The sequence below is a fragment of the Mesoplodon densirostris genome, chromosome 3, assembly GCF_025265405.1.
Source record: "Mesoplodon densirostris isolate mMesDen1 chromosome 3, mMesDen1 primary haplotype, whole genome shotgun sequence".
Lineage (NCBI taxonomy): Eukaryota > Metazoa > Chordata > Mammalia > Artiodactyla > Ziphiidae > Mesoplodon > Mesoplodon densirostris.
In genome coordinates, this window is record NC_082663.1 from 108165468 (window position 1) to 108193182 (window position 27715).

Below are 27715 nucleotides of genomic sequence, written 5' to 3' on the forward strand. Positions count from 1 at the left end.
TGAAAATATACAAAAAGTCTCCCATAATACCTTTCTTTGTGACTGCTTAACATGTAATGCCGAGATCTAAATGGTCTAATCTCAGAACTGCTTTGTGGTAAAAACAAACAAACAAACAAGCAGTCTAGTACCCATAAGGTAACTTTCAAATTACTCAAGTTCTTAACCCTTAGTATACTAGGAAAATAGTCATCATCATTGACTACCTGAATTAAATAAACCCACCTAAATTTTTTATTTTTAAAATCATTTCCAAATAATTTACAGAAGAATAAAGACATAGGTGTAAAAAAAGAACCTCGTTAGAAATTTTGATCAGAATTTAAACGCAGCAAATCTATTTGTTACCAAGTAAAACTTTTGGCACATAAATGTTATAAAATATGGCAGAATGCTGTCACACATCCCCTTAACAAAAGAGGAAAGTCCAGGTTCTTGTCACAAAATTCTGTATGATATAGCCTGTCTTGTATGAGAATACCCTATTTCCTTTTTTGTCCTTAGAGGTATGTTTTTCACTTACTGATTCATGACTTTGAGGACATTCATCTAAGTCTCTCAGTAGTCATGATCTGAAGATGCATAGTCTATTTCACTTACATGATTAATTCCACCACTTAGAGCTGCACTGTTGAACAGAAATATGTAATTTAAAAGCCATAAATGTAATTTAAAATTATATAGTAGCCACATTAAAAATTTTAAATAAACAAATAAAAGTAAATTGTAATAATATATCTTATCTATCCTAATATATTCAAAATACTGTCACTAATATGTAATCAGTACAAAAATATATTGAGATCTCTCATATTCTCATATATTGTTGTACTAAGTCTTCAAAATCTCATATCTATTTTATACTTACAACATGTCTCAATTCAAACCAACCACATTTCAAATACTCAAGACCACACGTGGCTGGTAGCTACTGCATTGGACCAGGCTGGTCAAGAATGTTACTGTTCACATTCACATTCTGATTTGTCTAAGAATTGTGAAATGTATGCCTCTGCCAATTTTCTTGTCTTTGGGCATTATGAATGAAAAAAGAAAAAAATCAGCATCCTCAACTACATTAATGAAAGAAAAAATGTGCTATAAAAATGATGTTTTGTCAAAAAAAAAAAAAGGTGTTTCGCTAGTGGAGCCCGTGTTGTGAGGGGGAAGGGAAGGAGATGGGGTGGAGTGACTGAAGGCCATGCTGTGATGGTGTAGCAAAGAGTCCCTCTCTGTAGGAAACAGACACTGAGAGGTTCAGGGTGATGGGGCATAAGGGCACAACATAACTCACATGGAAAAAGAAAAAGTTCTCTGTATTCCAGCTGCTCTCTAAGTGTGTTATTTGTTTCAAAATTTAAAAAATTAAAATAAAGCAAATTTAAAAAATGGTATCTCCCCTTTTGTACCTTGAAAAGTGACATCATGCTTTTGACAACACAATAAGAAACTGAAGGATGATTATTAATTTTGCTAAGTCATAGTTGGAAATACTCAATGAATAATGATAAAAATAATTCCTAGGATGATTAAGTAGCAATATATTTCAAATATAGGGAAAACAAGATCACTGAGATCCCAGAATATATCTTGGATTATACAAAAGGCTCCAATGGATCTGTATGATAATTATAAGATAGAATGAATTTTATTCTATTTAAAAGAAAAAATATGTATATGTGTGTGTGTATATATATATATATATATATATATATATATATATGTACTTTGTAAGACCTCTAAGAAAGAATAAAAGCCATGAAATATAGATTTTTATGAAGAGAATGGCTCAGAAAAAGAAACTCAAAACTACATTCGGGTCCGATAAACTCTGATGGTATACTGAGGGTTAAATTTCACTAATTAAACAGTATGTGAGGAAAAATTTCAGAGATCCATTTTTTAAAAGTCCTTCTTTCCTTTTCCATAAGCATCTATTTCACATGACAGCTTTTCTGAAGTTTTCTCCTCAAAAGTTCTTTGGAGGGCCTCCCTGGTGGCGCAGTGGTTGAGAGTCCGCCTGCCGATGCAGGGGATACGGGTTCGTGCCCCGATCTGGGAGGATCCCATATGCCGCGGAGCGGCTGGGCCCGTGAGCCATGGCCGCTGGGCCTGCGCATCCGGAGCCTGTGCTCCGCAGCGGGGGAGGCCACAGCAGTGAGAGGCCCGCATACCACAAAAAACAAAAAACAAAAAACAAAAACAAAAACAAAAAAGTTCTTTGGAAAACTTTTTCCTTTAGCCCTAGTCCTCACCCCTCTTGCTCTTCTTTAATCTCCCCCCTTTCATCTCAGAAGCCCCAAAAACCACATCTACCAAGAAAGTCAAGAAAAAGAAGAAATGGAGCAGACCAAGTATAAACCCTATTCAGCAGGCAGAAGAGGGTACAGGCTGTGCCCTCTCCTACTACTCCAGTTTTGAATTTTTGCTCTTATGCTTAATGATTTACTTTTCCAACAAGGAGTAACCAGGCTAGGTGTGGCTGCATGATGCCAAGGCCACCAAAGATTCTAAGAGTTTCTGGTCCTTATGATCAAGAGCTCAGGCTCTTTCCAAAGCTGTGAGCTCCAAGAAGCTACACCACAGTCACATAAAATCTAGAGTTTTAAAAGAAGATTAAAAACAAACAAACTTTCTTCTGTGGGTCAGGCATTATGCTCAGCATTTTTCTGCATGACCACATTTAATCACCACAGCAACCCTCAATGAGTTAGCATTTCTTCCATTTGTAGAGGGGAGGAAGTAGAGGCTCAGGATAATTAAACTACTTGCTTAAAGTCACATGAACAACAAGTAATAATCAGTCAGATTTGCATTTGAAACCAAAAGAACACATTCCAGTTAGTATTAAGGAGAAAATGGATTTCAGAGGATCCCTAGGAGAGTCAGAGCATCAGTATTGGAGACTATACTCAGCTTCCCTTCCCTAGTGGAGGACCTATTACTGCCACCACAGGGCAAAGGCATCACAGCCCTACTACTACCCTTGAGTATGAGAGGTTACTTCTAAGTCTTCTGTCACTGCATCCTCTGAAAACAGAATGACCCTGTCGACCTGGCCAGATTCCATTCTGTTTGGCACCTTTTTCATATCACTCTAATTTATACTGAATTCTTAGGCTGATGTGTCTGATTGGGGGAGGCTAAGTCACATGCCTACGACGTGGTGCAAAGGAGGCTGAAAAAGGAGTTCCTGGTTTATACTTCAGAGAAATGGGATTAATGAGATGGGAAATACTGCAAACAGGGAAAGACATAGCATGACAAATGGCCACCGCAGAGTGCAAGATGAATTAGAAGTAATGATTTTCTCATTTCACAGGCGAGAAAACTGAGTCCCACTGAGTAAGCTCTGCCATCTTCTCTGATACTTTGGCCATGCCTCTTAGTAATATTTTGACTGGGAGACCTTAAAAGAAGTGGAAATTTACAGCAAAAAAGAGCTCTGTCATCTGTCCTGCGCTTACCTTATCACATTGGAATGTACTATGGAAATTGTGGCTGAACTTTTATCTGATCCAGAAAGATGCATAACACATTTCTCTTTCAGATCTTGGTAAAGAGGGCAGTCTGAGCAAATGTCAGGCTGGGTTGGGGGAAGGGTAGATTGATCATGGAAAATGTTTCTCATGGAACATCAAGTTCAACTAAGGACTTCCCTGCTAGGTTTTGGGAACAGCATCATTAGAGTCTTTAAGTTTTTATCATTACGGTTAAATTTTTGGACTTTTTAAAAAGTTTACTTATTTGGAGCCTAAAATTCACTGGCAGACAAAAAATTACTTTCACTTTGAACAGTGTCAATCATAAATCATTTGTTGTTTATTACACACAGAATAGCAAAAATTTATTCACAAAACTAAGTTTGAAAAACTTCAATTTGGGCAGTAAAATTCCATCACCTTACTCATAAGCTGACCTGAAAATCCTTCTTCCTACAGGCATGTGCATTAACTAAAATACTGGGATACAATGGGAGAATGAAAACATTGTTGGTCAACATGCCAAAGTATTCAAAATCTAAACTTATAAATGATGCAGAGAAAATAAGTAATCCTGTCACAAAAAACTCAGTTATACAAAGCATTAACTTTATAAGCAGGGAAAGTCTTTGCATTATTATATGTCCCACTAAATCAAAATTTAATTTAAAACAACTAGTATTTTTTGAATTTTTTTTTAAATTAAAGGAATCAAAATCTTTCCCTTCAGTAAGATTACCTTACTATATTTTTTCCTTTTCTTAAACTTTATAGTTTTTATTATGTGCAATCTTTTTTTTTAAATTCTTTCTCACAGCAGTCCTGTGACGCATAGGTAGAGTAGTTGAATTAATTTTAGTATTGACTAATTCCTTCACTCCATAATTTATCTGCTCTATACATTTGTTTTATAAGTTATTTAAAAATTTTTAATTGTGGTAAAATATGTGTAACATAAAATTGACCATTTTAACCATTTTTAATTTGTAGTTCAGTAGTGTAAGGCATGTTCACGTTTTTGTGCAACTAATCTCCAGAAGGTTTTCATTTTGCAAAGCTTAAGCTCAACACCTATCTATTAAATAATAAGTCTCCATTTCATCTTCTCCTTTATTTTTGTAGACAATAAAAATCATTTTTTCTGGGACCTAATTAAACTTAAAAGCTTCTGCACAGCAAAGGAAACCATAAACAAAATGAAAAGACAACACACAGAATGGGAGAAAACATTTGCAAAAGAAGTGACTGACAAGGGATTAATCTCCAAAATACACAAAGAGCTCATACAGCTCAATATCAAAGAAACAAACAACCCAATCAAAATACGGACAGAAGATCTAAATAGACAACTCTCCAAAGAAGACATACAGATGGCCAAAAACCACATGAAAAGATGCTCAATATCATTAATTATTAGAGAAATGCAAATCAAAACTACAATGAGGTATAACCACACACTAGTCAGAATAGCCATTATCAAAAAATCTACAAACAATAAATGTTGGAGAGGGTGTGGAGAAAAGGGAACCCTCCTACACCATTGGTGGGAATGTAAATTTGTACAACCATTATGGAGAACAGTTGGAGGTTCCTTAAAAAATGAAAAATAGAACTACTATATGATCCTGCAATCCCACCCCTGGGCACATATCCACAGAAAACCATAATTCGAAAAGATACATGCACATAAATATTCATTGTAGCACTATTTACAATAGGCAGGGCATGGAAGCAACTTAAATGTCCATTGGCAGAGGAATGGATAAAGAAGATGTGGTACATATATACAATGGAATATTATTCAGCCATAAAAACGAACAAAATAATGTCATTTGCAGCAACATGGATGGACCTAGAGATTATCATACTGAGTGAAGTAAATCAGACAGAGAAAGACAAATATCATATGATATCACTTGTATGTGAATCTAAAAATGATACAAATGAACTTATTTACAAAATAGAAATAGAGTCAAAGATGTAGAAAATAAACTTATGGTTACTGGTGTTGGGGGGAAGGAGGAGGGGAGGGATAAATTGGGAGACTGGGATTGACATATACATAGTACTGTATATAGAATCTATAACTAATAAAGGCCCTCCTGTATAGCACAGGGAACTCTTCTCAATACTTTGTATGACCTATATGGGAAAAGAACCTAAAAAAGAGTGGATATATGTATATGTATAACTGATTCACTTTTCTGTACACCTGAAACTAACACAACATTGTAAATCAACTATACTCCAATTTTTAAAAATAATTAATTAATTAATTTTAAAAAAAGCAGCAAATGTTACAAACATTGAAGCAATTAGAACAATGGGTCAGGGTATTCACAGAGGGGAAAATTCTGTTTTAACGTCTCTGGAAACATACTACCAATGTTTTGATAGATGTCTATAGCACAGATAACACGTAAGACAAATTGTTCATAAAATCACATAATATATAACATTTTAATACCTGCAAACATCTGAAATACATTCAGTAATTCTAATGTAAGTGGTAATCAATGAGGAATAATCAAAGGCCAGTCACAGTTCTCAAGATACTTGGCATACAACTTGATGATTAACCAAGAACCACAGGAAGTACCAAGTGCTACTTGTTTTTGTTTTAGAAACATCCAACACTGTCTAATTCAAAGTTACTCTCCCTGCTCCCAGTGATTTTAGAACTAACCCAGTCTAAACTGATTTATTGGGGAAGATCAATCTGCAGATATTCAGCAAGCAGAAAACACAATATTCATGGGCCCATACTGCCGGTACAGAAAAAATGACAAAATAAGACAATGTACACAAAGCTGCTGACTTTAGCCCTAGAGTTTCAAAGAGATCATCTGAAGAAATGAAGTCGTTACTAATGCTTAATTGCTAGTGTCATCTCTGATGTCAAAAAAATGTTTTTTTCCTCTGACAATAAAAAACGGGAAAAAAAATTTAAGTACAGGATAAATCACATGAAAGCTCTGTGAAAAGCTTACTTACCCGCAGTGTAAAGAGCTTCACATCAATGGAAAATAAATTGAAAAAGGTTATCAGTTATTTATGCTGTTTGTGGCAGACCCTGTTAGCTGCCTACCCAACCTCTCTTGTCATCTCTTCCTTGCTAAGAAAATCTTTATTTGGATGTTTATAATGAACTCAGGTACAAGAAGTAAATCATGATTTATACATAAAAAATAAAAATTATTTTTTAATAGCAAATTACCTTGCTATGTCCTTTCCCTTGTTTTATTATGAAAGAAATATATTCTCATTGTTAAAATCTTTACTTCACTGTCAGCAGGATGGGTTAGCACTGGTTGCTGTGTAGTTCAGTTACAAGAACCAGGCTTCCCTGGGAAGGTATGTTATTTGCTCTACTGTCCAGAAGGAAGAGCCATTTTGTTTCTTTTGAGTTTGGAGCATGACTCTAGGAAGAGAAGATTATTCGTTTGTTCATCTGCATGATTTACAGTAGAGGCACCAAGAACATATTAATACTCTCATTCATTAATATTTGGTCTTTTATTTTAGAATAAAAACTAAAGGTACTGGAATACACTATTCCCTCTAAACAAGGAATTCATAATTTGGGCTACATGAAGAGCCCTGAGAAAAACACTTAAGCACCCTGAAAGTATAGGCAAAATAGTGTGCATTTGTGCTTATTGTGTGTGTGTGTGTGTGTGTATACACAAGCATGTACATAGGCATTTTTTTCCTAGTAAGAGAATCGACATATATCATCAGGTAGTCCAAGAGATTTGTGATGCCCAAAGTTTTAAGAAATCCACCCATAAAATCAAAACGCTGGAGGGCTATTTTAAGTCACAGAACAAATTCTGTAATATAACATGACCCCAAATTCAGGTGTCCTCTAACCCAGTCCCTGTTTTACTGTTAACTTTGACTGAAATGATGGAAGGTACAAACAATTTACTAGGTCCTTTTCTCCTCTTATACTATTGGTTCACAGTCTGTAAGGACTTATAAATCAATATTGTTTGAGATAGATCTGGAATATTTGAAAACAGGTTAGGACTGCCTCTTACCTCCTTCTAACATCTACCAGAATCCTCATCAAAGAGAAAAGAACAAGGCCCCAAAGCACAGAGCAATATTTTATGAATGAGAATAAAAATACTAAATTAACCACCAAACTCTTGACATTCCTTTGATTTTTACATAAAACTAAATCCTAGGATTTTTGTATTGGAGAGAAATTCTAAACTGAGAATCTGGTGAGGGTATTAATCCTGTATGTCTGGTTACTATTTATTTCTCCATTGCTTAGCACAGTACCTGGCAAATAGTGAGCCCTTACTATTTTTTGAACTTAAATGAACTGAATTGCTTTGATTTGAACTAAAATGACTTGGCCTGTTAAGAGTTTCAGGTAAGCCATTATTTAAAGTTATTTATGAAGCTGTCATATGTCACAGGGCCATTTCTCTTTCTTTAACTTCCACGCCAACAATCTTTTTATAAATTAAAATCTGAGTTAACAATTCCTTTCAAATACCTTTTTCGTTTGTTCTATCGGTGGTGCTATAGAAATGGAAAAGGAGTTAAATCTTTCACAGGGTAAAAGGTTGACCTTTACAAGTGTGGGTTTTTTCCTAGAATAACTGTATCTTGGAACTGTGCTAAAATAACTTGATACTGAATTCAGGTCCATCTTGGACTTAGTCCAGTGGAATTCAGGGAATATAGCTCTGGAATAGCCACCTGACAAAACAGTTAATGTATAATTTAACATAGATCACTTAGATAGAGGGTCTCTATACTTTCAGATTTGATAAACTAGTAAAAATTTCCATCAAAAAATCATTAGGGTTAGTTTTTGTAAGACTGCCAATTTTTCAATTTTTTTCAAGAAGAAACAGTAAAACACAATAATTCCCATGTACTATCACCATCATTTGTTAAATAAACATCCTTTTAACACCAAAATATATAGAATGATCATAAGCTCAGAATAAAGGACAGTCATCTAAATGGAATAAATTTGGCTTCATGAAAAATTCACAATGTCCTTTTCAAAAGTTAGCTTTTATCATTTTCTTGCTGACTGGTGAAAATGTTATCACAAACCAACACTGATCTATGGGCTGGCACTTGGGAACCACTAATAGCATTAAACCCCTTTGGCCTGAGATATCTTTGTTGCCCCCTCCATTATCCACCCTCCACCCTTCCCCCACTCTGCTCTTTTCGAGGGAGCTGGTCTCTCTGCACTTCCTGTTGAAGCTCTCTTGCCCTCTGATTTCTCATTGGGTTCAGCCCGAGGAAGATATAGACAGAAGTACAGCGGGTGAAAGGAGAGGGTCAGGCTATTTATTCCACTGGTCCATCAACCACTACTGCCTGGGCACAGGTTGGCAGCAGCTGTATTTCTCTGCCCAAGGTCTCAGTTTATAGGATGGCCCTCTCCCAAGCTCTCTTTCTAGATCCTGTGATAATGCTCTCCTATTACCTCTCCCCCTACCTCTTCAGGTCAAGGTAAGGCAAAAAGCATCTTTGCACGCAGGGTGTGTCTCACCATCCTTTGTTGGCTTCCATAACTGTACCCATGCTCTTCCCTTCATCAAACTGCCCTCAATCACTCCTTTGGAATGACCATCTGTTTTCTTCTGGAACCTGACCAGTGTATTCTTCATTTAAAGATGAAAAAACTGAGGCCCCAAGAAGTGAAGCCCCAAAGTCACATAGCCCAAGACACAGTCAGTGAGACTCAGGTCAGGTAAGGAACGTGTCTTTCCAGAAGCCAAGCAGAGTTCCCCTTAGTCAGTGCTCATCTGTCATCCTCCCATGACCATCCCTTTCGGGGTCATATTGATGGGCACTTTCTACTTAGAAACCTTTTCCACTGGGCTTTGACAATAGTTGTAGTTTGTTCAAGTTTTGAATTTAAATATCTTATTTAGTGATTAATGACACAACCCCAAACACAGAGGGATACTGTTTTCACTTGAATGGACTGGAATCAAGAGAACTGAGTTGTTAAATTGTTGCCTAAATAGAAATTGGCAATTTAACCTAAGAAACTATTGCAAATGCTAAGCACAGAAGGACATGAGAGTGACAAACTTTCCACTGTAAAATGAATTCTGATCACCAGAGACTGAGGGAGGAATGGAAAAAATCTGCCCGCAGGTAAGGGGCTGAGGTGGGGGGCTAGCGTGGGCAATATGAGCAGGTCGTAGAGGGGTAGGGAAGTTTAGGGCCTTCGGCGCTTGTCAAGCACTGGGAAAGAGGAATGGACCACGGTAATAAATAGAGGAGACATCAAGCAGGAAGTTTGTTGCAAAATGTGTTGAGAGCGTGTTTTTTCTGGCAGAAAGTTACCGCACTATGGGGCAGGGGCTGCTGCTGGAACCCTGCAGGATAGATGCTCCAGACTGCTAGAAACATTTAATTGTCTTAAACTGACTCATGTCAAATTGCTCTTGTGTAAAGGTGGAATTTGCCATAACCACATCATTATTTAGCAATCTTGCTTTTAAAGAAATGCACCCACATATTTAACATATTAACTTTGTTCTAATTGCATACTTGACTGAATTTCCCACTGCTGTGGTTTGATCGTTTGCTGTTACAAAAGGGCCTCTATGGGAACTTTCTTTTACTAGGGTTTAAAAATAAGTTAGAAAGTTTTAATATCAAATGATTCTCCTTAAAGGAATTAGGAGAATAGAATTATTCAAAATAATATTAATTGAGCACTTCATCTGTCCAAGCATTTACCTGATTTACGTCATTTAATCCTCACATCAGCCCTGCCGTCATCACCCAACCCCACGGCCACCTCCTTGCCCTCTGCTACGCTGTCTGGCCACTGGCCTTGGCAAGCGGACTTTCTCTGGGGCTCTGATCCTTGTCAGTGTTCTAAGCCGGATGCAGGGGAGGTATTTGTTCAAAGGAGTCACTGTTACAGCCTCTCAGCATGAAGGACCACTGTATCTGGTGCAGTCTCCTTCTCTGACTGCTGAGCCTTCAATCAATCAACAACTCTTTATTGAGCTCCTACTAAACGCTCAGTGCAGTGCCCAGTCTAGCCTCTGCGTTCAGGTGCCTTTCTAAGTGCCGCACGTGGATTCAGAGGGATGTGGATGATTTGGATGAATCAGAGACCTTGAACCAGTCCTGAAGGGTGGAAGGGATTTGTTTGGCTTAGAAAGAGCAAGGTCATTGTAAGACAAAGACATAATGACTTAAAAGTAAGGAAGGGGACAATGAAAAGGTACTGAGATGGGTTAGAGAAATAAGAAAAATTAAATTAGAACAAAGAGTAGATTTTCCTCCAGATTCTCAAATGAGGAAACATTGCATCTAAAAGAAAATCTATTGTTACAATTTTCCATAAGGTTTGTCAATTAGTAGACTGTCAACTTTAACACACATGCATAGTAATCTAGTGTCTTTACTGTAACCAAAAAGTTTATAGAATTATTTATATTCTGTAATATTCTTTTACTTTGATCATCTTGGTTATCTTAGATACATGCACTTAGATTACTGATGGATATTTAGGTAGAAAATTTTAGGACAAAGAGTAGAAGTTAAAAACTGGAATACCCACTTGAAGTGTTGGAATTTACCATTTGAAAATCCACAGACACAGGTTCAATCCCCAAACACCTATATATATCATATGTTTTCAGTTTTGATTACTATAATTCACTCATCCATTACTTTAACCACCAAGACAGTTTCATGTTCATAAGAAACATAAATCACTTTATGTACTGTGTGTCCACATGTGCCTGAGGGAAAATGAACTTCATGGTATAAATCCTAACTTTCTGCTCTCGTACCACTGCACCCTGCAAAACTGGGGCAAGGACTGACTACACTTAAATGTTTAGAGTCCCTGAAAACACACACCTACCTCCAAAACTTCCAGCGCCAGGTATTTACTTACCTGCGAGATTACTCTTGATTTAATCTGTAGTCCTTTGGTTAATGGAGGTTGTCTCCTATTAAAAAGTGCTTGACTTTGTTTAGGCCATTTTTACTCCAGCGTAGATACATTCATGGCTCTTCCCCTTAAAGGAGAGGGGGACAGAAAGGCAAGTCAGGGAGTGGGGAGTGACAGCTGGGGTAAAGGTGGAGACAGGCTTTGTATTCCTCACAGTTTGCTCAGGACACTCCTTGTTCTATAACACGTGATGATTTCTTAAATCTACCTGTACAAAAAGTCCTATGTTATTTAATAACAGTCTCCAGTCAAGCCTGTTTCATTTGGCTTTGACTTGCAATGCTTTTGTCTTACTGGAAATGGTTGTCCTTCTTGTCAGGGAAAATTAGGGGTGTTTGGAGAAAAAGACCTAGAGAAATAGATTAGATGATCTTGTTGGGTCTACTTTTAAAAACTCCCCCAAAGTCAAACACCGGACAAGAAGATTCCCCCTGGAAATAGCAATCTAGATCAGGGATCCTTAATCTTTTTGGAAAAGTTTGGACTTTGGACAATTTCTCCTTTATGCATAAAATATTTTGTAGCATAGACTACCTGTAAATATAAATACACAAGAGTTTTGTTTTGAGGCTTTTGTTTTGAGATATTTTGGACTGACTGTTGAAATTATTGGAATCATATATGGGAGGCTGAGGGTCATTTGTTCATCCCAGATATCACTGTTCTAACCCAAGATGTTCACCCCCCAAAGGCTGACCTCGGGGAGATTATGCAGCCATGTGTGACTTAGAAGCCATGCTGTTTTTGAACAGAGCAACATTTATTTATATCAGAGGTCCTTGCCAGGGTCCTAAGGTTCAAAGGATGGCATGAACAATTATAGGAACTGAATAAATGCTTTGTTTTTATGGCTGGTTCATTTACCACCAGATGGCTCTATTGTATCGTCAGGAAATGCACATATGTATAAAATTGGTGGGCTCCTAAACCAAAGGGGAAATAAAGCAGCAGGGTGTTTTTTTTGTTCTTTTTTTTTTAATATGTAGGAACACAGTTCTTTTTTTCCTGTGGGGTTAATTGGAAGCAGCTGCAGCAGCCTGAACTTTCACAAGAAGACAGGACACATCCCAGGAAGCTATAGGAACATCATAATCCTAGCACATATGAGGTTTTCCTTTGAAGTTTTCATATTGCTGTGTCTTTATTAATTAATTGTCTCAATGGCCAAAGAGTAGTCAGGAAGTGCTCTAGTCCCAGTAGTGCTGGTAACTGATAGTCTCATACCAACTCTGCACATTTTTCTGCTTGTACGTGGGAAAGAGCAACTTAATTTTGAGAGGGAAAGTCTACACATCTGCTGATTTGAGTCATATTAGCCACGTTCTGGGGAAGAATGATCTGACTCTAAACCATGTAGTATCTTTGCTTTAATTAAACTTGTGATAAGAAGGTGACAATCAAAGGAAACAAGAGCTTCTCTGAATTCAAATGACTATGACCCCCAAGATAGGTGAATGTTAAAAATGTAGGCATTCTAGATGACATCTTTTATTGGGAATGTGAAATTTTGGTTCTACCCTCTTGAAGAAAAGCTCTGTTTGTATCAGGAATAAAAGTTGCAGACTAACCAAATTTCAACATGGACATTTTATTCTACCTTTCTAAAGCTGTTCATTGCTCGTTAATATGCATTTTTTTTACTCTGCCTTTAGACTCTAAACTGTTAAATAACACTATTGTTTTTGTAACATTTCATTGTTTTATTGCTATGTTGAAGAAGAAAAGGAGATGATTTATGTGAGTTTATTAAGACTGTCCTTAGTCCCCAGAGTTGTTTGAGATGCACTCAGGAAACTACCCATGTCAAAAAGTAATACTTGATTATTGTTTTAAAGAAAGAGTCCCTGGAAACCAGACAGATGGCGTTTACTTTGGCACAGCTCGAGGCCTTGGAGATTTGTCTGAAGGAAGCAGAAGAAAAGGCTAAAGTCTTATCCGAACAGGTAATACCTGTCACCGGGACTGGAAATATATGTTCCTCAGTGTGCAGTAGAGCAAGGAAAATCTAAATACATGTTTTAACCTCTGTACCTAATGACACACACACACACACACACTCACACACACCCCATTTCATTCATTTTAGTTATAACAATAATTACTTTAATCTGTATGGACCTTTTCAGCCTTTAAAACTCCTCTTATGGGGCTTCCCTGGTGGCACAGTGGTTGAGAGTCCGCCTGCCGATGCAAGGGACACCGGTTTGTGCCCCGGTCCAGGAAGATCCCACATGCCGCGGAGCGGCTAGGCCCGTGAGCCATGGCCGCTGAGCCTGCGCATCCGGAGCCTGTGCTCCGCAAAGGGAGAGACCACAACAGTGAGAGGCCCACATACCGCAAAACAAATCAAAACAAAACAAAAAAACTCTTAGATTTATATTTTGATTTTCATTCACCACAGCCCATGAGTTACGAAAGCCATCGTTAAGCAAGTAGATTTCTGAATAAGTGAAACATATTTGCATTATGAACAGATAAGCCCCAATGTAAGACAAAACCTATAGGAACTACACAGGAGCAACTTTCTCCAATTATGTGAAGAAAGAGACTTTTTCAAATCCTGGCATCCCTCTTGGGCTGTGACACTCACAGAAGCAAAGCAAGTCATAGGTGGAGCGTAGCCTCTACGGGCCGTCGGGTTGCCTTATAAGTCATCTGCCTACACACCAGGTCTCCGTTTGCAGAGATACGGAGTATGGCTCTCAGAAAAGCTCAGACCATTTCCCAACACAATTACACTTTGCAAACAGTAGTGTACGTGGTACAAATCCTACTGTTACCGTTGCCCTTGCCCCTGGGCAGGGGGGCTTGGCAGAGGGCAAAGCTGCCAGGAGTGTGTGTCCTCCCACAGCACAGGTCACCAGTGCTCACTGTTGGTGGCAGTCAGTGGAGGAAAAGGACACAGACCCTGAGATGTTATAAACATTGATTGATTTGTCATGGATTGAGACATTTTGCAAACAAATTTTTAGAAACTTTTGAAAAACAATTTTGAGGTTTTAATAAAAAAGGTCTGTATAGCAAAAGTTGAGTGCATCAGAATTTTATAAGAATTTTTGCAGAGACGAGGGGGAAAGTGTGCTTGTGTTATGAGAAAAAGAAGTACATTTAACATGTATTGTAGGGATACATGCACAAATAGCCTTCTTTTTTTTTTTTTTCAGCTTACCAAAAAAGTACATCTCTTACTTTGGGATGTGTTTATTGCTGACTACCTAAATGTGATAGACACAAGGGGTCACAGGGGCCTTCTGTCAATTAACAAAAGTGTGATGTCCTAGGCCCAGACCCACTGGGGAAAGATTCCATCTCACCCATGTGCCATAACGCTGGCTTGCCAACTCATCTTTTCTTTAAAACAACAGAAAAAGCAAGCTTCAAACTGTGGCAAAATTTGAATTACAAAGAATATAATGATAAACATGAGGTACCATTTCAAAGCATAAAAACTAAGGATTTCAGAGCATGCAAACTTGGAAGAAATTTTGAATGGCTAACTAAAAGAGGGCACCCTTGCTGGAATTAGGTTACACTAAGAAGATGTATGCTTATTTTGTAACTGAACGTCTTTTAATGATTTAAATCAGTAAAATTCAGTTCACCCATAAAAGTCCTCTTCCCTTTTGTTCTTTATAAAATGTTTTTATCCAACGCAAATAGCCCCTAATATTTAAGATTCTTAACTGGATGATCCCTTTATGTAACATCAAACAATTAGATACTTCTTTTCAGTGTTTAGCAGATTAATTACATAAAATGGAAACTGGATTTCACTCAACTTCTTTGTAACTACCGAGAGTAAGATGTTAGTTAGCAGTTTGAGGGAAGAAAGATAGAAAAGCAAAGCTTTTCTACCCAAGTAGCTCACAACCAAAAGAATCACTGTAGGGGCTGGAGAGTGAAAATAGTAGGTGTTTGTATGGTTCCCAGATAGACTGCAGCATAGTATTAAGTTGCAGGGTCTGTGTATGTTACTTTCCTGAAGTATTGCCCCTGGAGTTGCTGAATTTGCATATAACCAAGGCAATTTAATTGGAAGTTGGCAATGGTGTGAGGAAAAGGAGAATATTATGTGCGAAGAAAAGCACATTACAGGCATTTTCAATGTTACATTTTTAATTAAGCTGAATATTTTATTAGATTTGGCTGTCTCTGCTGTTACTGTTGAAATAGATTAATCAAGTATACACACTGTTCTCAGAGGATTTAATCCTGAAATTTTTGCTTTCTCCAGTGTTTCAGTTTAGTCTTATTTTTGAAGAGATAAAACCTGTAACGACACTCCCCTCCCCACTATTTTTAAATTCAGTAGATGTTTTAAACATGTGATGGCAGAAGGATAGGGAAAGGTAAAGGGAGCAAATAGCCTTTCTTAAAGCTAAGAAAGGAGAATATTTCTGAATGGGACACCTGTCTCAAACAATCAAACATTTGTCCACTGGGTGCCACTGTCTTCCTTACCAGGCTAGGCCACTTTGTGTTTGCAAAAAGAGAAACTGTCTGTAGTGGTCCAGACAATGATATATATGTATGTATGTGTATGTGTGTGTGTGTGTGTGTGTGTGTATGTGAAGGAGTATTTTTTCCTGTTTACGTGTATACATGTTAAGGCTTCTTTTTTTTTTAAACTTCTTTATTGGAGTATAATTGCTTTACAATGGTGTATTAGTTTCTGCTTTATAACAAAGTGAATCAGCTATACTTATACACATATCCCCATATCTCCTCCCTCTTGCATCTCCCTCCCTCCCACCCTCCCTATCCCACCCCTCTAGGTGGTCACAAACCACCTAGCTGATCTCCCTGTGCTATGCGACCTCTTCCCACTAGCTATCTATTTTACGTTTGGTAGTGTATATATGTCCATGCCTCTCTCTCGCTTTGTCACAGCTTACCCTTCCCCCTCCCCCTATCCTCAAGTCCATTCTCTAGTGGGTCTGTGTCTTAATTCCCATCTTGCTCCTAGGTTCTTCATGACATTTTTTTTTCTTAGATTCCATATATATGTGTTAGTATACGGTATTTGTCTTTCTCTTTCTGACTTACTTCACTCTGTATGACAGACTCTAGGTCCATCCACCTCACTACAAATAATTTTGTTTCTTTTTATGGCTGAGTTAAGGCTTCTTTTAAATACCATTAATTTAGGATTTGTCACAAAGACAGTGGGAATGCTAGCTGGCTTTCACTGGTAATCCAAATCATTTTGTCAGATGGGCTGGCCTGGTGGGCTAGAAACAAGTGGGAAAAGGAGAGGAGATGTCAAGGAGAAAGATTTGTGCTGGAACTAAGGAATGGAAGCTCATGGTATTGTCAACCAGTGGGTCCTGCCTTTGCGAAACGGCTAAGTTTTGACATTAGCTGAATTCCTACCTCCTGGCTCTGCCTCTTAGTGATGCACATAGAACTAACCCAGATAGATGCCTCGGGGTTCATCTACACTAAACGCCTGTTGATCCTGGGCCTCAGGTTACTTAAATTGAACCTTTCTAGGGTCCCTTCCAGCAAGGTCTCTGGTGGCTCACTATGCAAAAGAAGGAACTTAGTGAGGAAATAAGGAGAGTGTGGCACTTCCTCTGTGAGGTCACAGACTTCTTTGTTGGATTCCCTTAGCTAACAATTATTCTTTATTTCTCTGCAGTCATGCCACTAGTGTCAAAATAAAAGAAATATGACATCAGGATAATTTGCAATTAATACTTTTAATCTGGGCTGTTCACAGCTCTAAGAAGTAAGTTTGCAGCAAGTCAGCTGGCCAGAGTGAGAAAGGAACATAAGAATCCGTCTCTTTTCCTGGGTAATAATTGTAGATAATTCAAAACATTGCCAAGTTTTGCTAAAGGAAATACTTGATTATATTTCCTGCAGGTTAAGACCTGTGGAGGGAAATGCCTGGAAATTAGGTAGTAGAGAAAGGACTAGAAGGAGTCACAGGAAAGAAGGAAAAGAGTCAAGAGGAGAAAAAAGAAGAGTGAAAAGGTTTCAGGGGAAACTCATAAAAAGACAGTTTTTGCCTGTGTGCTGGCTTCTATCCCCAGTGCACATGGGAGGGACAAAGAAAGGGGCTCCGGGGGTTGCAGTTGATGACCGTACGCAAGCTAAGAGATTGCACAGCTTTTGTGCTAAGAGAGTGTCAGGAGAAACCACAGTGTCACAGTGGAGCACAGATGCAGAGAGCCACCAGCACAGAGGGACGCAGGAGGCCAGTTCCTGAGACGTTTCCTCTGGGAGCAGTGTCGGCCCAGTGTGTCTCAGTCATCACCAGCCTCTGGTTCCCGGCTCCCAGCAGCAGACCCAGGAGAGCTCCGCCTTTGTTTCTGCTCCAAGACTTGCTAGCTTTATGACCCTGGGCAGTTCACTTAGTCTCTCTGAGTCACAGCGGTCTTATGCAGAAGAGGGTGAACATATTGGTTTCATAGGGTTGTAGTGAGGATTGAATGAGATGAGCATACCTGGTTCTTAGTAGGTTCTCGATTAATGTTAATTTATCTCTACCGCTGCTAGTGGTCCTAACAGAGCTGTATTTTCTGAGTCGTATGTCATGGGCTTGTGTGTGTGTGTGTGTGTAAGTTTCCTTTTCCACTGATGTCTCTCAAAGTGTTTGAAAGACATCCACATTTCAACACAGTGGTTTTTCTCCAGTGCTCACAATCTCAGAGCCTTTCAATCAGGAAAGGTCCCCTTCCCACCCCAGCTCCCTTGCCCTAGCTGGCTTTTTTACCACCCAGCTTTCTCTTCTCTTCTTCCTCAGCTCCTCATTTGGTAAAGGGACTTCAGTACTTTAACCTTCTTTCTGCTTCATCTCTTAAGTCTTCTATCTGCTTCTGCCCATTCTCTGATTTTGCCAAGATTGGGAGCTGAATTGCCCATTCAGCTCCGGTATCTGGTCTTTTCAGAGTTTGGGGTGGGGGAGAAACTGGGGAGTGAGGGGAATCTGTGGTCATTTTCTCACCAAGGAGGTGAATCCAGTAACAATTACATAGTCAGAATTAGCTTCAGGCGTCTTTCGGAGACCATACCTAGCAAAACATTAGTTATATATTAAGTGTGGCATATACGCTAGCTGTGAAAGAGATGTCATGATTTGAAGCAGGAGCTAGGAGGTGGGAAGCTTGGTGGGGAACTTGATCTTTTTTTTCTACCAACTGTGTTTCCCAGGTAGGAATAAGACATAGACAAGTCACAGCAAGGGGCCCCTGATGGTCTTTGGAGCATAAAAATAATTTTGCCCTTTTTGTTTTCATAAAGAGAGATTTATTGGTGACACTCAAAGTGCACAGAAATTTCAATAGAGAAGAACATGTTAGTTTTATTTCTCAACTTTTGAAAAAAGCACATGGGAGTCTTTTTCTTACTTCTTAGTCATAGCTCATATGCCAGTTAGGCATAGTTTCCCCCTTACCTGATGAGAGAGACATTTCCGAAAGCCCCAAATAAAACTAGTAACAGCAGCTTACTGTATCCTCACTCTTTACTGAACTGGACCAATTATGTTATATTCCAAGACGATTCCTTTCCCTTTCTTTTTTCCCCTGGGATCTCCCTAAGGTTCTTTTCCATCTTAAAGAATAGCAGAAGCAATAATGGAGACAAAGCATGAGAGGGGGTGTAGTGGGGTGGTGGCTAAGTTCACATCCTACAGGGATTCAAGCCTGGTACCAGACCCCTGCAGTGTATTGCCAGTGGCAGGCAGAGTAGAGAAACTGACTTTCATTAAACATCTATAGTGTTCCAGGTACTGTGCTTCGATTGACAGATGTTTCATTTGATCCACACAAGAACCCTATTAGGGGCACTATTATTATAATCCCCATGAGGAAAATGAGACTCAAAAATGTTAAGCCATTTTCCCAAGGTCATACAGTTAATAAACAGTGAGGCTGATATTAGAACATAAGTATTTTTAAAATTCAAAGACCTTGTTCTTAAGAACGTGTGGTCATAGGTCAAAGTCATTTAAAGAAGTTTCCTACTCAAGCAGCACTGAACAAAAAGAACTCACCCTGGTTCCCAAACTGGAACCTAGAGGCTTGTTAGACAGATTGCTGGGTCCCACCCCCGGAGTGTATGATTCAGTCCATCTGGGGTGGAGGTCAAGAATGTACATTTCTAACAAGTTTCCACTCTCACTGAAGTGAATTTCCAGCCTTAACTCAAACCAAATGGTGAAGAAGAACCATCACTCTTGCTTTGTGCCCCCCAGCTCCACAGTAACTAAGTGAATCAGTGAGGATTAATCTTGGGTACATAAAACAACAACCCAAATAAGAGTGGCCTAAACAAGTAATCGAGTAAGTCTGGACACAGGGAGCCCAGAGTAGGCTCAGGAGCTCTGCAGCTCTCAGAGGCCTGGGCTTGGTCTCCATGCATTCACAAACATAGCTTCCATCCTCAGGGTCCAAGAGGTACCTGCAGCTGCAGCCATTCATGAAGTCAAGTAGCATGAAGATGAAAAAGGCAAGTGCAAAATAGGGATGGACAACTGCCAGCTGAGCAGCCTCTTTGAAGAGCTTTTCTCCAAAACTCACCTAATGAATTCTTACATATGCCTGACCATGGTTAATATCATGGGGGCTAGGAAATTTGGATTTTTAACTGGACACATGGTCACCCCAAGAGTATAAGAGTTTTTTTGTTTGTTTGTTTTTTAACTAAGAAGGGGAGAATGGATATTAGGTTAGCAAATATCTGCTTTGTCATCCAACCCCTTCACCATACTGTTGCATGTAGTGCTTTGTCTGGTCAAGGTTCTTTTGCATGTAAATATCCAGTTTTCCTAGAACTATTTGTTGAAGAGACGATTTTTCCCCATTGAATGGTCTTGAAAGCCTTGTCAAAAATCAATTACTCATAGATGCATGACTCTATGGACTCTCAATTCAATTGCAATGCTCTATAATGGAATAACTTTCAGCAGTTATTGCTGGTTGTAAATCTCAGGTGAATTTTTGAGCTGGAATTTAGAGTCAGTCTTCTGGGTCCTTTACCAATACTTTCTCTCAGTGTGAGAACTATCATGAACCCCTCTGACATATGCAATAGTTTCTGGCGATTGAACAAAGCTTCTAACTGATCTTTTAACTTTAAGACTGAGAAAAGTAAGCAGAAAACCAGAAAGACAAAAGACTAGTATGTTTGACTCTACTAACCAAAAGTTATTCATCATTTTGTACCTAAGCCTCTAAAATAAACTCCCATTATTTGCGTCTTAGTGTTCAATCTACGTTTTCTTTAAGTTTAGGAATAGAAAGAATATAGATCTCCAGCAAATTTTTAGATGCTGAATATGTGCGTGAGTAGTTAAAAGTGATTTGATACATATTGAGATTGCCACCAAAAATGTTCTGGTTCTTTTTCCATTGTTTAAATGCAACAGTGGATCCCTTGATGTCAAGTTTATTTGAAATAAGTAATGTGCCCTTGGTAGGAGTATTCATTTCTGCAAACGCTCAGAAATTATGCTTGATATGCCAATCTGAAATCATGAGTTTCTGTGAATGAGTTTTTGTTTTCCAATCCGTTTGGAAGTCTACTTTAATGCCACAAAATCACAAGCAGCTTGTTTGACTTGGAATGCGTTTCCTAATCACCATGAAACCAAGCAATTGAGAATTTTGTTAAAGAATTTGGTTCTAGTTTATTTTATTGCAGAAGAGTTCCCTCTTAACACACACACACACACACACACACACACACACACACACACACCCTCCTATCTAAGCAGTTGTCAATTTTAACCCTCTTACTGGATTGTTGCACACCAACTGGGAACCTCAGAGAATGTAAGGAAAGAATACAAGCTGGTGAAGAGATGTGTTGTTTTGAGTAAAGTTGAGCACAATGACAAATGGGCTTCTGTTGTCATTGTTGTTACAGGCGGGATGCGTGGACTTCTGGCCTGTTACATAACTAAAGACTTCCTTTTGCTTGTAAATGTCAAGATCAAACAGAGGTCAGTTTTAAATAGCTGACCCAGTGCTAATAAATGTGACTTTCTTGTCTAAGAAAAAGCAAATGCCTTGCCCCTTATAAGTCTTGGCTCTGCTGATAAGAGCAAGCATCTTTTTGCATGGGCATAACCTACATTTTCTTCATAAAATTTTCTCAGAGATGGCAAACTAACTTTCACTTTGCTTAACCTCTACAAGGAAATTAGTAAATTAGGTGTACGCTTTTGTTGAATGATTCATTTATTCATTCAATAAAATATTTATTGAGCCCTTACTGTGAGCCAAGTGTTCTGCAAGGTACTCCTACGTGTGTTAGCTTGTGTATTTTTCCCACTGGTCCTGGAAATTTGCATTCCCATTTTGCAAATGATGAAAGCTCTTTTGTGGGATTGCAGCCTTCTTGTCTGCTCTTTCTATACATTCTCCCTTAGTGACTTGCCTTTAGAGCACAATCCACCGAGAAGAACCAAGTTTTCATCATCAGTCCTGATCTTCCTCCTGACACCCGACCTGGATATCCAATTGCCTACTAAATAGGCCCACCAAGGTTCTCAGAGGCAACTCAAACTCTACCTGTCCATTAGCTTCCTGCCCCAAATCTGTTCCTGCTCTCAAATCCCCTAGGCCAGGGAGAGGTGCCACCTGCACCCACTGTGGCTTATATGAGAAATCTGTGCTCCTTTGATTCTTTCTTCTTCCTCACCCCACACATCCAATTGCTAAGTACTATGAATAATTTCTCTGAAACGGTTCTTCAGTCCATCTTCTTTTCTCTATCTCTACCACCATTACCCTTGTCCAGGCCATCAACTGCAGAAACTTCTCCCTACTTTACTTTCATTATGGTCCTTGTTTGATGACTCCTCAACACTATAGCCAGAGTGAAGATTCTATAACGCAGACCTCCTATTTCTCCTCGCTTAAATCCTAAATTAGCCCCCTAAATTAGCCCCCTGTCAGAATCAAATATATACTTCTTAACAGATTTTATAATCCTCTGTGGTCTAATACCCTACTTATTTCTCCAGTTTTATCTTATACCACTCCCAGCATATTACTATGACACCACTTTCAATTTCTTGAAAGGAATGAATTCTCTCTTACTTTCTTATCTATAAAAAAACCAGAAGGCCTTGTTCCTTACAGTCAAGTTTTAATTAATGCATCCCTTTCCCTCTACTTCTGCAGAGAATTGCTCTGCTCTGTTTCCACCACCTCCTTTTCCATTAACCAACAAAACCCAACAAACTTCTCCCTTCAGATCTTCAATTAGATGCACTTACTCCAAAATACTTTTCTTCCTCTTTCAAGTTTGAGTTAGATGTCCTTACTAGGTGCTCTCATAATCCTTCTCCCATTTTACCACCTTCCCACCCCACCCCCACTAACTGGAATGGTCTATATCTCCCATTACACCATATGTTCCATGGAATAGAAGTACAGACAGTGATTTCCCTGAGGTCTCAAATCAACTTAGGATTCATCCAGTCATCTCTCTGACATCAAACTATGCTCTTTCCATTATAACAACTGGAGTTGATCCTATAGGCAATGGGGAGCCATTAAAGGGTTTGAAGTGTATTTAGATTTGCCCTCAGACAGAAAACTCTGTGTCTACTGAGAACAGATTTATTAGGAGACCAGAGTCAGGCATATCACATATCTGGGCTTGCAAAAATCCAGTTTAGAAATGATAAGTGCCTATTAGTAGTGAAGAGAAGAAAGAGACAAGAAATATTTACAAGATGGTTTGGTAATTAATTAAATGGAAAAGTAGTATTCAAGACTGATCCCAACCATCACAGCAAAAAGAATAAAATATCTAGGAATAAACTTACCTAAGGAGGCAAAAGACCTGTACTCTGAAAACTATAATGAAGAAAATCAAGACAACAAAAACAGATGGAAAGATATACCGTGTTCATGGATTAGAAGAATCAATATTGTTAAAATGACCATACTATCCAAGGCAATCTACAGATTCAATGCAATCCCTATCAAATTACCAATGGCATTTTTCACAGAACTAGGACAAAAAATTTTTAATTTGTATGGAAACACAGAAAGTCCCAAATAGGCAAAACAATTTTGAGAAAGAAGAACAGAGCTGGAGGAATCATGCTCCCTCACTTCAGACTGTACTAGAAAGCTACAGCAATCAAAACAGTATGGTTTGAAAGCCCAGAAATAAACACATGCACTTACGGTAAGTTAACATATGACAAAGGAGGCAAGAATATACAATGGAGAAAAGACAGTCTCTTCAATTAGTGGTGCTGGGAAAACTGGACAGCTACATGTGTAAAAGAACAAAATTAAAACATTCTCTAAAACCATATACAAAATTAAACACAAAGTGGATTAAAGACCTAAATGTAAGACCAGATTAATTTCCAAAATATACAAACAGCTCATACAGTTCAATATCAAGAAAAAAAACAACCCAATCAAAAAATGAACAGAAGACCTAAATAGACATTCCTCCAAAGAAGACATACATATGGGCAACAGTCACATTAAGAGATGCTCAACACTGCTAATTATTAGAGAAATGCAAATTCTGCTCTCATACCAATCAGAACAGCCATCATCAGAAAGTCTACAAATAATAAATGCTGGAGAGAACGTGGAGAAAAGGGAACCCTCCTACACTGTTGGTGGGAATGTAAATCAGTGCAACCATTATGGAGAAAAGAATGGAGGTTCCTTAAAAAACTAAAAATAGAGTTGCCATATGATCCAGCAATTTCACTCCAGGGCATATATCCAGAAAAGGCGAAAACTCTAGTTCAAAAAGATACATGCACCCCCATGTCCATAGCAGCACTATTTCCAATAGCCAAGACATGGAAGCAACTTAAATGTCCATCGACAGATGAATAAGAAATAAAGAAGATGTGATATATATACACACATATATGATACATATGATACATAAGATGTGATATATATATATATATATGAATATTACTCAGCCATAAAATTGAATGAAATAATGCCATTTGCAGCAACACAGATGCACCTAGACATTATCAAACTAAGTGAAGTAAGTCAGATAGAGAAAGACAAATATCATATGATATCACTTATACGTGGAATCTTTAAAAAATGATGCAAATTAACTTATTTATGAAACAGAAATAGACTCAGAGACATTGCAAACAAACTTATGGTTAACAAAGGGGAAGGGGGGGAGGGATAAAATATATATATATATACTTCAATTTTAAAAAAAGACTGATCCCAAGTTTCAGGTGACCGGATGATCTGTGTTCACCCCAGTTATCTTATGTTTTTTTTTTTTTTTCTTTTTGCGGTATGCGGGCCTCTCACTGTCGTGGCCTCTCCCGTTGCGGAGCACAGGCTCTGGATGCGCAGGCCCAGCGGCCATGGCTCACGGGCCCAGCCGCTCCGCGGCATATGGGATCCTCCCAGATCGGGGCACGAACCCGTATCCCCTGCATCGGCAGGCGGACTCTCAACCACTGCGCCACCAGGGAGGCCCTCTTATGTTTGAATCATTAGATGTTAAAGGTGACATTTCCTATGGAAGGCTCCATGTAGGCTCAATGTACCCCATGTATGCCCTGGACTCTTCTCGATGCTTTGTAATTTGGATTTCTTTATTTAAGTCTTCTGAATATTTCAGTCGTTTGATACATCAGACCCTTAACCTATTTCCTAGAAATAGTTTTTCTTCTTACCGTTTTTCAGCGCCTGGGGCTTCAAGAAGAAAATTTTAGATGACCATGTGTTTTGTATGAAGATCTCATTTATTAGCTTCAGGAACAGTTTAGTGCTTAAATTTAGAGTTGTATAAATATGAGTCTCTTGCAGTTACTGAATGGATGTATAGTGACAGGCTGTCCCTGATACCCTTTAGGGGATATCCAAGTCAAAACTATTTATGTAATAATACTAATAGTTTATTGACCTTTTCTACTATCATTCTTTCACATGTAGACAGAGAAGTATTCTAGATGTTACATGAAAGACAACACAGATCAGGTATGAGAATCCAGCTGTCCTCTATTAAGTGGGACACTAAGGAGATTTGGGGAGAAAGAAAGACCCGTGAAAGAAACTCAAGGATAGCAGAATGCATATACCACAAGCCAGAGAGTGGAGAGTCGGTTCTGTGAGTCCTACCAGTAGGGAAAGCCTTTGCCCTGTTCCACAAAAGTGCTCTGAGAATGTAACAGGGAAGAGCCAAATCTGACTACATGTTGGATATGTTTATTTTACTTTAACCTTTACTTACCATTGCTCTTGTTCACTAAAAGGATACTGTCTCTACATAATGGCCTGCCTTGGGGAACCCTGCTCCTCTGCCTGAATGTTAAACCAAAGTGTCTTTGTTCAGGGAAACATCCAGACCCTGTCCACCTGTAGATGGATGCAAGAAAAGAAAATAACACATCCCCTCCTGGAGGCTGGAAACTCATGGCCTTTTTACTTTACTTCCTCATCTCCTCCCCCTCTCTGTGCTATAAAAGAAACTGGCATCCAAACTCTGATAAGATGGCTATTCTGAGACTTTAGTCTGCTGTCTTCTCGGTCTGCCAGCTTTCCGAATAAAGTCGTATTCCTTGCCTCAACACCTCGTCTCTGATTTACTGGTCTGTCGTGCGGTGAGCAGAGCAAGCTTGGATTCGGTAGCAAGAATGGACCAGAACTTAAAGGGACCAGCTGTACCTGAGGAATGGGTCCTAGGCCTCTGCAGTTGTTGGCTTTAATTTCTTAGAACCTGATACTACTGCTTTTTGACTTTTATAACCAAACACTTTATCTTTACATGCAAGTCAGCAATTAATTGCCTCACCTTTTCCCATGTCCCACTTCTCTCTGGTATATTTATCTATTCATATGGCCCAGAGGACTTATTTGAAGATTAAAGGCGTCTTAGAAATCTCTATGTCTGGATCCCTAACCTTATATTTCAACTATCGATTGACTTTTTAGTGAATATTTCTACTTTCAGTCAGAGCTTAAATGTTTCTTCATTACTCAGAGTTCCCTGCTTCCTCCCACTCCAATTTGGGGGTGTTATGGTTAAATTTGGTCCCTTCCAAATTCAAATGTTCAAGTTCTAACTCCTAGGACCTCAGAACACGACTTTATTTTTTGCAGATGTAATTAGTTAAAATGAGGACACATTGGAATAAGATGGGCTCCTAATCCAATATGGCTGCATCCACATAAAAGTGGAAATTTGGACACAGACATACAGGGAGAAAGTCATGTGAGGATGAAGTCAGAGACAAAGGTCATGCTTCTAGAAGCCAAGGAATGCCAAAGATTGCCAGCAAATTGCCCAAAGCCAGAGAAGAGGCATAGAACAGATTCTTCGTCACAGCCCTCAGAAGGAACCAACCCTCCCAACACTCAATCTTGAACTTCTAGCCTCCAGAACAGTGAGACAATAAATTTATTTTTAAGCCACTGTTTGTGGTACTCTTTAACAGCAGCCCTAGCAAACTAAAACAGGCCGTAACCATGCTTCTAAATTATAGGCCTTTGGAATTCTATTTTAGGATGTGCATAAACCTAGGAATGGGTGGAAATAACTTGTTAAAGTAGAAATATTAATAAATGTAAAAGTCTGTTTTGTGTAGGATGGGGGTAGCATGAGGAATGGGGGTAGCATGAGGAATCTGTTGTTTGTTTTTAGCTGTAAAACTGAAATGAGACCAAACCAGTTCTGTGATCTAAAAGTATCTTCAGACATAGGGGTTCCTGCCCATTCCACAGGTAGGATAGGTAATTTTTCCAGTGCTTGCCTCGGTTATTTATTGCCAAGGAATTTCATAGCTTGTAGTCCAACATAGCTTGCAAAACTTTTAGCACAAAGGAAGCCTTTGTTTTTCAACAAAGTCACTACTCTCTGTAGCGTAAGCTCTACAAGGGTTGCCAAGACTCAATTTGTTTTTGAGTGGTTTTTGAGTGACATTGGAAACCTTGTCTACAATATTAATTGCTGTGTTTGTGGGCATGGGTTGTGGAGGAGATGATCTAAGAGAACCATCAATAAGAGGAGATAAACATAACAATTCACATTACTTAATGGGGTGGTTTTAATAATTGTTCTTAGTGATGGATTAGGTGGACTGTGAGAGAAAGAGAAGATTTAAATACACTTGTGGCTTAAACATATGGACGGGTGGTTCCATAAGAGAGGGAAGTCTGGGGAAGGTATAGAATATAAGGAGTTCATTCTGAATACATTAATTCTTTTTTTAAATTTATCTTATTGAAATATAGTTTATTTACAATGTTGTGTTAATTTCTGCTGTACAGCACAATGATTAAGT

General features: G+C 38.6%; 1 protein-coding gene across 1 annotated transcript in view; it reads left to right on the forward strand.

The window, feature by feature from the left end:
• Positions 1 to 27715, forward strand: part of CCDC192 (coiled-coil domain containing 192) — a 215044-nt gene that overhangs the window by 20849 nt on the left and 166480 nt on the right. Inside the window, exons 2-3 of the mRNA XM_060094388.1 lie at positions 10251 to 10544; positions 13290 to 13397. Of these exons, the coding sequence (XP_059950371.1) occupies positions 10251 to 10544; positions 13290 to 13397 (402 nt within the window). The remainder of the gene's footprint in view (positions 1 to 10250; positions 10545 to 13289; positions 13398 to 27715) is intronic.